We start from the raw sequence: 13,814 nt of genomic DNA on the forward strand, positions 1-13,814 counted from the left end.
AAAAAAAAAAATCAGCCTATAATAATTTTGTATATAATGACTGAACTACTATAAATCCACAAGCAACAGTTCAGACACGGTGCCTCCAAAGCTTCATCCCCTCCCTTCCCCTGCCAGGCACGAGCTGCCCCCTGAGCAGAGCTGTGGGGGGAACCTCATCCCCACCCTCCTCAGCCCAGGCAGCAGGAGACTGAGCCCACCCTACTGCTGAGCCCCGGCAGCAGCTGGAACAGGCATCCCCAGCGTGGTGGTGGCAGAGATGACGGGTGAGCCTGCTAGAGGTCCGAGGGGTGAAGGTGTTGGCACTGAAGAAATCCCTGGAAGAGAGACAGGGAAGCAGGAATTAGAGCAAAACCAGAGCTTATCCAGGGCAGCTCAGCTCCCCCAGTCCTTGCAGGTCAGTTTGCTGCTGCTTTGTGGCATTTGCAGAGCTGCCAGAACAGGCTGAGATGAAAGACCTGTTCCTGCTCCCCTGCAGCCTCTGAAGAGAGCTCAGTTTTGTACACACCGAGGGGGAGGAATCACTGCCATCCACACGGCTGCAAAAAACCCAACTGCACTTTTTAAAACAGGACCAGAAAAGCAGGTCAGGCTGCAGCCAGGCCTTGTTTATTGTCCTCTCCCACCCACTTCTCCATAGCCCTCCTTGCCCTTGTCATCAGGCCCTGGAGATGAACCAATGCAGGACTTGCCCTCCCGGATCCTCACATCCACACAGAAGTGCTGAGGAGTGAGGGAGCAGCACTGACCTGACATCATACTGGCACTGCTGACAGGAGTGCTGCCACCCGCCATGTTGGACGAGCCCATCCGAGCTTGGTCTTTCACGATGGGATCTAGGAAGAGCAAAACCACCCTTAGGTGCCTGGTCCAACAGTATCAACCATCATCTACCACCCAAGAAGGTACCAAGGCAACATGATCCATGAAAAGTTGCCTGAACGAGGCGCTCTGGAGCTCAGCAGGACTGGTGCACAGCCAGGGCTGAAGGAAGCAGAGGGGACATTGATCTTTCTATGCTGAGAGCTGTATGGGGCCAAACCCAGGAAATGGGTGCAGCTCAAACCAGGACAAACAAGCAGAAAGATTATTACTAATTACAATCATGTCTCTATGCCCATCTCACAGCAGCCTGTGAGTGTCACTGGAGCACGTTGCCTTCCACAAGATGTCCCCAGTTTACTCACTGTCACTATTTCAGCTGTATGTGATGACACTGAACAGAACCTTCCCCTCCCTGCCTCTCAAGCCACTACATCTAACAAGGGAGTTTTAAATGCTGCCCTTCCTCATGCTGAGTCCAGTACAACCTGCATCTCTCCTTGTACACAAGCTGATTAAGCTGTCTGTTCAACTCTCCCATTCCAAGCTTTCAGCTTTACCAATGCTCACACTTGCAAAACGTTTCACTTGAACATCTGCCACAGCCATAATCCAGAGCAATCACTGCTTGATAATTACACAAGCTTGTTCAGCAGCAAGAAAAAAAAATAAACTGAGCAAATATTCCAGTGTCAATAACCTAAATATCAGTATCTGTGAAAACAAAGCAAGCATTTAAAAACAATTACTAGTGAAATTTACATCTTTGTTTGCAAAGCTGACCCCTGAGTATCCCATTTGCTGGGCTACAGATTTAGCAACCAAAGGAGTTAAAAGGGCCTATTTGCCCCCAAACCAGTTACCTGGTTTGATCAACAGGAACTGGTGTGCCCAGACACCTGCTGAAGCCAGCAGGGGTTTAGCACCAAAGCTCCTTTATCACATGGTGCTGCTGGTTCATGGCCTGGCACGGTTTGGGTGGCTCAATTCACCCTCCACAGAGCCAAGAGGCCTGGGCTCCAGTGCCAGGAAGGTGGGTCCCCAGGGGCAGAGCTCCCTGGGCAGCAGGGGATACTCACAGAAGTAGGGGTGTTCCATGGCTTCTCTTGCTGTGAGTCGCGACTGGTGATCGTATCGCAACAGCTTGTCTAAGAAATCCAGAGCTTCTGGGCTCACCAGGTGCTGGTTCTCACTGTGGACAAAGCGCTCCCATCGCTTACGGGAGTGTCTGCAGGCCAAGAGAAAAGATTCCCCAGATCAGGCAGGGCAGAGGACACTGACTCCAAAATGCACTTTTTACAAGAGCCAGGCCCGGCAGGAGGTGTCCCCCTGGGAAAGGGCAGCTCCTGAGCCCAGGGAGCAGTGCTCCGTGTCCCCACACGGTGGCAGAGCCACCACAGCCCTGACAACCTTCAGGACTCCAGTGTGGGATGGATTTACAGGCCTAAAATCCCAGTTTTGCTCTCCCCTCACGCTCCCCAAACAACAGTTCCTTGTAGTTTTGGAATGTGTCACACAAAATGACTCTATGAGGGAGAAAATATGTAAATGCCACCACAGGCAGCAACTGATTTTCAGGACCGTAATTCTGAGAAACACCATTCATGTTTTTGCCCCAGAATTCTGGGAAGGGCACTTGCCCTTCATGCTCCAGCAGCTCTTTAATTGCCTAAATGACATTAAAAAACCTTTCCTAAGTACATTTGCAGATGAAGGACCATGGGAAGCTCTGGCAAAAAGGGATCAAAGCCACAAAGTGGCAGATCAGGAGAAACTTGGCTGTGATTTCTGCCATCATTGTTTGTTTGCTTCAAGGTGTGATGACAAAGCAGTAGCTCCCTGGGTCCACCAAGAGCTTATGAGCTCCTCTGGATCTTGGCTCACCTGCCCAAGATGTCATTGAAACGTGGGTCCAGTTCGATGTTGTATTTGTCAATGTAGTCATACAGATCTTCTGTTCCCAGCACCTTGGCTATCCTCACCAGCTGGGAACAAACAGAAAAAGGAGTCACTACTGCCAGAGCCAGCAGAAAGACACAGCAGCACAATTCCCTTGGGAGCATGAACTTGGCCTCAGAGGGGTGAACTAGCCACAGGGGCACCTCATGGCTCAGATGTCCTGGGCACACAGAGTCACAGCAAACATCAACATGCCTCCCTTACCTCAGTACAGAGCAACCCAAGGCAGCTGGAAGGGAGCTGCCCATCCTAACATCACTAACTCATGAGATCTTGCAACTATAACTCCCTTTGCAGCAAGAAAATATTCAAAACCAACAGAGGGAAAGGCAAGAAAAAGTGGGCAAAAAAGCAGAAACTCTGTAACTTGCATGTGAAGGGTCAAGTGTCACCCCAGAGGGCTCCAGAGTGAAGGTCTGAGAACAGAAGGTCAGGAATGTCTGCACATCAAAGGCTTAAGTATAAAAATTTTGGCCTAAAGGCAGCACATCAAAGATTTCAGAGTCTATATAAAACTGAACCAAATTCACAGTTTCTATACAGAAGGGAGGGATGGAGACAAGGGGAGGGAGAGGGGATAGTGGCAGGGGCTTTCCACTAACCACCACAGGAACTGTCAATCTATGTACCAGAGCACACCAGCCTTAACATAACTATAGTTATAACTCTTTCCAGATAGTTCTGAGGAGCTCATGAATACAAAGGAATATAAAACTATTTCTGAGAAAAGGAATGTGGCTTCAAACAGAGCAAAGAAACCATCAAAGAAACTTCTCCAGATCTCTCAATTCAAGTGCCAGCAGGAAACCCTTCTTGTGCAAAGAGGAGAGATTGAACATGATCAGCTCTCACCTGATCATAGTTGTCATGGCCATGGAAAAATGGCTCCTTTCGGAATATCATACTAGCCAACATGCAACCCAAGCTCCACATATCCAGACTGTAATCATACATCTGTAAAATCCAGAAGGACAATTCAATTCCTCATGAATTAGGGAGAACAACAGGCTCCCCCCCCCTCCCGTGCCACAAATGCGGCCACGTAACACTGGGAATGGGCTGAAGCATCTTCAGCATCTTCACCTTGAGATCACTGCTCAGCCCAGTGTCCCAGTTACTCAAACTAGGATACAGCAATTAGAACAGCATGTATCCCATTTCCATCTGGTCCATAAAGGTAGTACAGACCAGTGCCTTTTCCTGTTTTCCCTGCAGTCTTCGTGTTTCAAATCCCTGAGAAACCCTGTTTTGGGAAGGGAAGCACCATGAGCAACAAGAGCAATGAGCTGACAGGTACAGGGGCAGGTGAGGAAGTGCCTTCATGCAGCACTGGCACCATCTCAGGCACCAGGACTGCTGCTCCTTCCAGCCCACAGCACTTCCAACCACACAAACTGCCCTCAGATATGGGGATGTTTTTATAGCTTAATTTTGCATTTCAGGCAGTTCAAGTGTTCCCACAAGGGCTGTTTCATTCCTATACTTTACTGCAGAAGCTGCCTTGCTAAAATAATATCCAACATCTGTATTCCATGATCCATTATGATAGTTCTCCAGCTCTTCCTCAGGCCCTGAGGCAGTGGCTTTACAGCCACTGCTTTCCTGATCCACTTTGGGACAGACTGTCTTTAGCTTCAGGCCTCTAGAGATCTGAATTTCAGGTTTGCTACCTTGAAAGGGCACAGACTTTGATATGGAAAGTCAGTGATAAATCCTGGTAACTCTTACCTGATAATCTACAAGGAGTTCAGGTCCTTTGAAATATCTGGAAGCCACTCTGACATTGTACTCTTGGCCAGGGTGATAGAACTCAGCCAACCCCCAGTCTATTAGTCTAAGCTAGAAATGGTAGAAAACAAAGAGAAAAGGCTCAAGGGATGCTCCAGATCACCCTTCAGGTGGGTTTTGTTTGAAGCTTCATTTACAAACCTTCTATTTCCAATTGTTATGCAGTTGATCAGAGTATCTGTCCCGTTACTGTCCCCACACCCAATCACCAACCACTCTGAATCAAACACCTCTCCTTCCCAACACTATTCCTGGGTTACATGTAATCCATTACAACTTCAGAACAAACAACATCAAGGATTTTTATGTTTCTCCACACGAGGGAAGTGCAGCCCCCCTTGCAGATGCCTCCCTGCCCCATGGACTTACCTTTCTGTGCTCGTGGTCAATCATGACGTTGTGAGGTTTGACATCTCTGTGCATGATTCCCATGCTATGGCAGTAATCTAGAGCCTGGAGGTGACAGCCAAAGAAACAGATGCTGGAGTCACAAGAAGCTTTCATGTTCAACCATATTCAGAAGTATTTCCACATACATGAAGTCTAACCAGCCAGCAAGATTTACTGTCCAGTTATACCCTGGACTAGCAAGCCACAGAAAACACCTCTAGAGCCCCCTCCAAAGGGAGGTCCCAGGAACAGAAGTGTTTTTAACTTCTCCTCATGCTCTTGCTCATAAAAATGGAATTTCAGAGTCCCTAAGAGCAGAGTTACCAGGCATTATTGATCAAACAAAATTCCTCTTCTCTAGACTCCTGAGAAAATATTTGTCCCAGAAAAATGGACAAACACATTTGACTCACATTAGGGCACTAAACCAACCAGTAACAGCTCACGATTTTGTTTTCAGATGCTACATTTATTTTTGATTTAGGATCTAAAGGTATCTCAGTGTATCCGGAGGCTCTGCTACCCTCAAGAAGAAAAAAGACTAGAATTTGTTGCAGACACAAAGCTGAACAATTGATACTGACTTGATCTATACTTTTCTATCCAATTCTTTCACAGGCTTTCTTTTCTTTTCCCCCACTAGCAACATGAAAAACATCTCTATAGGATTAGCTGAGAGCAAATCCTAGAAATAAACAGATAAACCAGCAAAACACCAACTTACCTTCAAAATCTCATACATATAGAATCGAATATCATAATCCGTTAATGTCTGGTATAATTGCTGTGGGACACAAACACATCCTATCAGTGGTCAACACCCAAGAAACACCCACTCCCTGCCCACCCAGAGCAGCCCAGCCCAGCCCAGCCCAGCTCTCTGCTGCTCTGCTTTGCCAAACCCATCTGAAGGGACAGTAAAAGTTTCCCAAGTGCCTCTGATCCCACACCCCACTCAGGTCAGCCTGTTCCTCTCCCCCTACAGACCACATCCACGGCTGCCTGCCAGCTCTCTCAGAACCTTCTGGTTCCTGTCACTCCCTCCCTCAGGCTGCACTCCTCCCCCCCACCAGCACGAGGCACTATCCCTATGGACTCGTCTCAACAGGACCAAGGCTCTCTGCAACACTAAGCAGCTATTCCAGGTGGCACTGCAAGCCCTTCTTCTCTTGAGGCAGGTCAGTAGGGAAGGGGACAAAGAAATATTTAAATCCCTTTTCCCAGAAGCATGGACAGTGACAGGAACAGCTGTCCACATGTCAAGTGGTTCTAATAAATAGTTACACACTGAACACAAAGTGCTTCAAAAGGACAGGCACTGATGGTCCAACAAGGGAACAGATTTATTTGCTCCCAAGTTTAGAATACCACTTGGAATCTGGATTCTAATCTTGTAACTTCTGTGGCAAAATGCATTAAAGGACTAACCACAAACTGCTGTCCCAAGTGTTTTTACCTTTAAAGACAGTTATTTTGTTGGAAGGAAATTATTAAATAACCTGCCTGCCCCCCTATCTACTTGTCCTTCCCCAGAAAAACATTCTGAGCAGCTTCCAATGGAAAACACCAGAAGTTCCCATCCCACACTGTACCTTAAAGTCTGTGTTGTTTACATGTTCAAATACCAGAGCAGGTGTCCGAGACTAAAACAGAGAGAAAAGTGTTCAGCCATGGTAAGTTGGGAGAATATGTTTTTATCTAGGAGAATGAATTAAACTATTTTTACTCCTAAAACTGAGAGAAGCCCCTCTGCCTCAGACAGTTGTGATTCCGCTGCTCTGCTTTGCCAAACCCATCTGAAGGGACAGTAAAAGTTTCCCAAGTGCCTCTGATCCCACACCCCACTCAGGTCAGCCTGTTCCTCTCCCCCTACAGACCACATCCACGGCTGCCTGCCAGCTCTCTCAGAACCTTCTGGTTCCTGTCACTCCCTCCCTCAGGCTGCACTCCTCCCCCCCACCAGCACGAGGCACTATCCCTATGGACTCGTCTCAACAGGACCAAGGCTCTCTGCAACACTAAGCAGCTATTCCAGGTGGCACTGCAAGCCCTTCTTCTCTTGAGGCAGGTCAGTAGGGAAGGGGACAAAGAAATATTTAAATCCCTTTTCCCAGAAGCATGGACAGTGACAGGAACAGCTGTCCACATGTCAAGTGGTTCTAATAAATAGTTACACACTGAACACAAAGTGCTTCAAAAGGACAGGCACTGATGGTCCAACAAGGGAACAGATTTATTTGCTCCCAAGTTTAGAATACCACTTGGAATCTGGATTCTAATCTTGTAACTTCTGTGGCAAAATGCATTAAAGGACTAACCACAAACTGCTGTCCCAAGTGTTTTTACCTTTAAAGACAGTTATTTTGTTGGAAGGAAATTATTAAATAACCTGCCTGCCCCCCTATCTACTTGTCCTTCCCCAGAAAAACATTCTGAGCAGCTTCCAATGGAAAACACCAGAAGTTCCCATCCCACACTGTACCTTAAAGTCTGTGTTGTTTACATGTTCAAATACCAGAGCAGGTGTCCGAGACTAAAACAGAGAGAAAAGTGTTCAGCCATGGTAAGTTGGGAGAATATGTTTTTATCTAGGAGAATGAATTAAACTATTTTTACTCCTAAAACTGAGAGAAGCCCCTCTGCCTCAGACAGTTGTGATTCCCCTCAGACAGGAGGGCCAAAGCCTGCAGCCCCACTGTTTGCAGAAGGAATTAACTTGTCTCAGTTCTCTGCTATCTCACCCTCGCAGAGTGAGGGGCTGAGGGGCCCGTGGGGGAAGGGCCCTCCCTCTAACAGAAGTTAATCAGATTAAGAGCTGATCTGATTAAGCAATTCAAAAGCAGGATTTTGGAGCAGGGGGAAACAAAGCCAGATCAGAGCTGAAGTCAAACACAGCAACTTCACCCATAACCCCAGTGCACCCTTGAAGTTCCTTCCATACTCACCACAGGATCTTTTACTATATCTGCAAGGGTGATTATATTGGGACCTCCTCGCAAGTTCTCTAAGATCTTGATTTCACGCTTGATTTTCTTCTTTTTAACAGGCTGAAGAATAAAAACCCAGAGTGTGAGACAAAACACCCAAATAAAGTGAGGCTAAACAGACAGCCTAGCCAGGATGACCAAGGCAGGTGACTACAAATCCCCAAAACCCATCACAGCCTTTGCAAGCTGAGTTCAAACAGTTCCATTTTGTTTACCTGGCTATGCATCATTCCAGTATGGGCTCAATGACCTCCAGTCTTCTTTCTAACCATACAACCCTGACAGCCACAAGCATCAGCTTCATGTGAAGGAGGGCTACTAGGATGGCATATTGTTTTTAATCTGTTTGAACTTGATCTGATGGTCCAAAATGTATTAACTGGCCTATGTGCATATCTACAAGTGCACAAGCTATCCAAAGGCCATCAGATGAAGGTTTCACCTATCAAGGCTGTGGAACAACCAGAATTCAGGAGACCCTTACTCAATCTGGAAGAATATGACTACATAGGTAATGGGATACGCAGAAAGAAACAAAAATTGTAAGGCTAGCAGTGCCTAAATCTAATCAGAGGCTTTAAAGGACGATCCCTTTAGCTCACAGCCAGCACAGCAGGGCTCTGCAAGTTAGAGGAGGGGAAAATTTTCTAGTCAGCTGCTGAAGTGCTGTTTAGCTCCAAGTAAAAATGTGTTGCACATCAGGACTTCTTTAAGGTAAGAGTCTAATTCCTTACAGGTGGAGATTTGCCTCAATAACCAAGCACAGGGCTCTATCTGAAAGCTCAAAACAGTGACCCATTTCACTGAGCAACACTCCAAAGCCAGGCTTTCAGCATTTCAGTTTTACAACATCAAACATTTAACACCAAATGCTGCACTTTCTGGATCACCTCAAGACAGATTTCCTCTCTTACCCAATCCCCAAGCTCACCTTGAGAATTTTAACAACTACTTTTTCATTATTTGTGATGTTGATGGCTTCAAACACTTCACTGTATTTGCCTCGGCCTAATTTTCGAACTAGCTGGTAGTCATCTTGATTTCTGTGGAGATAAAAAGTTAAGAGTTCCAAAGAGCTCAGTTATTTCCATCACAATTTACAAACCTCTCCTTAACACTAAATCACTCCCTCACCTTCCAGTCAAGGTGGATTAGTGTCTTACATCTCCTGACACGACGATTAGGAATTAGGAGAGAACAGGGAGCTTCAACTCACCCACGTCAGATTCAATCCAGAATTTATTTCTTCTGCTGAAGGTACCATAAGCCAAACTATGCAATCCAGCTTCAGCAAACTCAAGCTGTCTCTTCTACTGGTCTCTCTATATTTGGAAGCTGTATTTTTCCTTGCATAATATTGATAAAAATCAACAAAGCCAGTAAGATCCAAAATTCAAGTGCTGGCCTGTTTAAAAAAAACAGACTAGGCACAAACCAGCACTGAGGCTCAGAAGAATGTGTGTATTTCAGAAACCTGCAACAAAGCTGAGGGCAGAACTTAATCTGGGCCCTGTTCTACAAAAGCAGAGCTATGCAGCTGGCACCACTGCTGATTCCTGGGTGGTTTAGTCATGAGCTCCATTTAGACACCTCCTTCCTTCAAAAAGCAGCAGGCATATCTTTCCCAGTCACTTGCAGGAGACGAGCAACAAGTCACAAAATAGCACATACCTATTTAAGTCTGCTAGATCTCTTCACTCATCCAAGCCACAAGCAACTTCAGATGTCTGTTCTTTTCAGCCCTCACACTGGGCTGTTTAGATTTTTTTCAGGAAAATGTTTTCTTCCCTCTGAAAGGGGAAGTTTCCTGACTACCTGGCAAAAATTCTTCAAACCACACTCTTAAGGAAGCTGGTAAGTATGTTCCTGCAGTGCTGGGGATTTAAAATTTTGACAAGAAACACTCTTCCAAAGAAAAGTTGTGATCCCTACACCTGCCATGCAAACTAGACATCTGTCAAGGAGCACAAGAAAGCCTAATGCAGCACAGGTAAACTCCCCATGCATCTCTGTGCAGGATCCTACAGGGATCCTGGTCCAGAGACATCCACAAGGCACCCAGGGACTCACCCCCACTCAACAACATGTGACTCATAGTCCCAGTACTCCCGGGGTCTGTGTGTGTTCACATCCGTGTAAACCCTGGCCCTGCTCGGCACGGGTCCCGACATATCAGACAGGTTGGCAGGTGGGAGTGAGGAGAGGGCTGGAACCAGGGGCTCCCGACCTGCAGAGCTGGACAGAGGATAAAGGCTTCAGATTCTTCCACCTGCAGAGAGATAATAAACCAGAGACTAAAATCTCAAGATACTATATAAAAATATTTCAGTTAAGCATTAAAAGCTGCAGAGGAGAGGCAGGAACACAGGCCTGGGATGGGTTGTTGAGCACACAAAATGTTTTCAGGCTCTCCCTCTCACAGGACAGGGCACCTGGCCCCACTAGCAACAGTAACACACACCCCTCTGCAACTTTCAGCATGTGGCTTCCAACTTGTCGTTGCAAAGAGAACTTCGTAATAGGGAAGGAAAGCAATGTGCTCCATACCTACAGACCAACTCCTTCCCTTCAGCTCCACAGGTACAGCAGGAGCCACCAGCTGCAGCCTCTCCCTTGGCCAGGAAGAAGCCTCGTGCCCCACCCAAACATGAGCAAAAACCTCTGCTTCAAAGGTGTAAAGATATTTCTTTGCATTCTGCTTGTCCAAAGGATCTGTAAGCACCTCCACTTCTTCCTTATAATGTGATTTTAGCAAATCTTCTGTTAAGCTTTATCAGTACTGAAACGAGTCCAAATAACCCTGAAGGCAGTAACTGTATTTCAGAGACAAATACTGACTATTTAAGCACAGTAACTTACTACAGTTTTATATCAATATTGTCCTACCTAAAATAAAAGCAGTGCCTCTGCACCTCTCAGATCTTCCAGGAGTGAAAGCTAACACAGTTTTAAACGTTTAAGAATCTCTTTGTAAGTATTTAAAATAACTTAGAAGGAAGGAAGCTGGTTGGAGCATGAGAGAGTATTGTCTGGTGCACGGGATAAGGCAGGGGCTCTCCAGCTCTGCCTGCAGAGAGGCCCTCAGACAGTGGGCAATGCTGTCATCTAAACAAATATCATGTATTTATTTATTTGCTATGTCCATCTTATCCATTCATAGGCAACTGCCAGACTGAAGGAGGGAGTAATAGCTGCATGAATCAGAAAGACTCAGAAATCTGCTCTAAGCAGTCAGCTCAGGCCATCAGGATACATCAGGAAAATTCTAGAAGCAAAATGCTGCTTTATAGGCAGCCCTGAGGTCTGCTGCAGGAAGCACTGCAAGAGCCACTGGCTAGGAAGATGGTGGAGAACCTGGGGGATACGTCTGATGTCCTCCCCTGTGTCACACAGCTTGGCCAGCAGCTGGTTCTGCAGCAGTGGAGGCACCTTCATCCAGGGCTCTTCCTGGCAGGGACCAAGCCTTTCCAGGTGGCACAGGCCTTGGCAGCATGGGTCATCTGCTAACCTACTGACACACAAGTTGTGTTCAGGGCAGTCCCAGGTAGACAGGGCTGTGGTAACCCAGCCCCAAGGTTACCAAGGAACATGGCACTGATCCAGAGCCCACACCAGAGGTGTGAGCGAGGCTTCAGCCCAACAGAGGGGGAAGGAAGGAGGCCCTCCAGCCAGGTGTCCAGCTGGCAGAAGCATATGAAGTATTAGTAAAATTACTAAAAAGAAAGAGTCTATTCCTGGAGAAACTGTTAGTCCTTGAGCAAAATACCCTTTCAGAAGATTAGATAGCAAACATCTAAGACCTCAAACCATTTCTGTGGCATGACTCACTTCGAAATTAGATGTATACTCCAAAAATGTACTCAGACCTTAACAGAGCATGTGAGTTCACTAGAACACTTTCAGTACAGTGAAATTTACCAGATTTCAAAGTTCAATTGCTGTGGTTTTGTTTCTCCTCACTCCATGTGCTTCTGGCAGGCGATGCACTGAATGATTTCCTCTGCCCAGTACTCCTGGTGTAGAAATTAAATGAACCTATATATGTCTGAGATGACTTAGCAATTTACATTTTTAAGCACAACTCTGTCACTAAAGGACGTGTGACTGCCCCAGCTGAGCAAGATCAGCTTCAACAAGGACAAAAATAAGAAAAAAGAAAAATCAATCACGTTATCTAAAGGTAGGTCAGATTTCACAGTGGATACTTTCTGTCACGTAGCTCTAGCCCAGCACAGGCTGTGTGCTGTAACAGGCTGCTCAGAGAAGGGCTTCTTCAGGAAATCATCGACTGCAGCTTCTAAGAATGGCACACAATGCCTGGTTCTGCAGGCAGGTATTGTTGTCTGCTGATCTTTACACAGGAAGAGGAGAGAGTCTGCACAGATGATTTGGTTTTAAAGCAAACAAAGCTACATTCATACACAAACTTGCCCTGCCTGAAATATTCTCACTCTTCCTCAAGGCTGCTAATTTGTATATATTTTGCTTTCACTGCCCCTAGAGAGGGATAATTCTACAGAGGATCCAACCTCTTTGGCAGAAGGGACTGACACAAACAGGGATGAGTAAGGGGGACACAGGTGTGGTCAGACAAATGTCAGTTTAAATTGCAGTTTTGAGGCAGAAAATCTACATTATGAGCAGTGATTATACCTAGAGGAGTGTCCTGAGCTTGTTATAAAAGATGAGATCTGTTTCTGCAGAATCCAAACAGAACCTGCCATTTATAAAGTCCTGCATTAATGACAGAATAAGAATAATTTATACTGGGAGAAGCTGCTAAAACTAATCTAGTCCAAGCAGATCTAATCAGATCAGGTTGCCATGTCCAGCACGGGTTTCAGCATCTCCAAAAGCCACAATGCAGCTCTGGAAATTTCAGTTTCTCTGGTAGAGAAATGCTTAGCTAGGAAACAGAAGCCTGAGCTGTCAGGCAATATCCCAGAGGTCACAGAGAAAGACAAAGTTCCCAGTTACTGTCTGACACTCACTGCTCAATGCCAGGGCTTGCCAGCACAAGGACAAACAGCTCCTCTGTTGTGGCACTTATGGTGACAGCCCCTGGGAGGACACTGCCCCACAGCCCTCACAGGGCAGCTGTATCAAGTCAGCACCATGCAAGTTTCAGGGCTTGGTCTTCCCAGCTAGGCCTGCCCTTAAGAACACTGCCCAAGTATTAGCAAGCTGATAAAGAGCTCATCTCTTACACAGCACCCTTATCAAGAGCAGCCCACAGAACCCTGCTCATCCTGCACACAAAGCCCACCAGAAGGCAGCCCAGCTCACAGATGTTGCTGATAATGACTGCACAGGAGTGACCCACAGCCCCAGTACAGCCCCAAAACCAACTGTGCCACCACAGTATAGCAAGTTTTTAATTGGAGGGTCTATTGATTAAGAGAGATCTATTATTAAAAGTTTGAATTGCTCTAATAGTAGCCTGTTGTCTGAGCAGCTCAGCAAGCCAGACTTTCTGTGCCTGAAGTTCAAGAAAACATCCAAAATACTCTCAATGTCCACTTTGATTCTGATTTTTAAAACATTTTCATATTACGAGCCCCCTCTTTTTTAAAAAGGGATTTTATCATCCTCACAATGCAGTCCAATCCCAGTGGCAACACCTGGAGGACATGTTTTCTTGTGAAGTACCCATAACCCATTATAACAGGAATTTCTTACACCCTCCATCCTTCCAGAGCAGGTAGCAAGAAAACACAACCAAGAAATCCCTGATTAGTTCCTGAGAAACACACCTACTCAGCCACTAGTAAAATTCACCTTTTTTTTTTTTTTTTTTTTTAAAAAAAAGCTTTTTAAGAACCTGGTCCAGTGTCTAGCATCAGTGGAAGAACTCTTCTTGAACTGCAA

General features: G+C 46.1%; 1 protein-coding gene across 2 annotated transcripts; it reads right to left on the reverse strand.

The window, feature by feature from the left end:
- Positions 1-11: 11 nt before the first annotated feature.
- CSNK2A1 (casein kinase 2, alpha 1 polypeptide) lies at positions 12-10,219 on the reverse strand. Of its 2 annotated transcripts, XM_010002298.1 has the most exons (13): positions 10,017-10,218; positions 8,878-8,989; positions 7,905-8,006; positions 7,442-7,492; positions 5,684-5,743; positions 4,939-5,022; positions 4,510-4,620; positions 3,634-3,735; positions 2,707-2,807; positions 1,902-2,050; positions 746-836; positions 436-464; positions 12-317 (listed from the first exon to the last, which is right to left on the reverse strand). In XM_010002298.1, the coding sequence occupies exons 1-13, from the start codon at positions 10,115-10,117 to the stop codon at positions 202-204; spliced, it is 1,209 nt and encodes a 402-aa protein (XP_010000600.1). In that variant the 5' UTR covers positions 10,118-10,218; the 3' UTR covers positions 12-201. The 2 variants fall into 2 exon arrangements, with proteins under 2 accessions (XP_010000600.1, XP_010000601.1); XM_010002299.1 differs by lacking the exon at positions 436-464 and having other exon boundaries at positions 750-836; positions 10,017-10,219.
- Between the last annotated feature and the right edge of the window lie 3,595 nt (positions 10,220-13,814).

This window comes from Chaetura pelagica, unplaced genomic scaffold (assembly GCF_000747805.2).
Source record: "Chaetura pelagica isolate M959 unplaced genomic scaffold, ChaPel_1.0 scaffold1317, whole genome shotgun sequence".
Lineage (NCBI taxonomy): Eukaryota > Metazoa > Chordata > Aves > Apodiformes > Apodidae > Chaetura > Chaetura pelagica.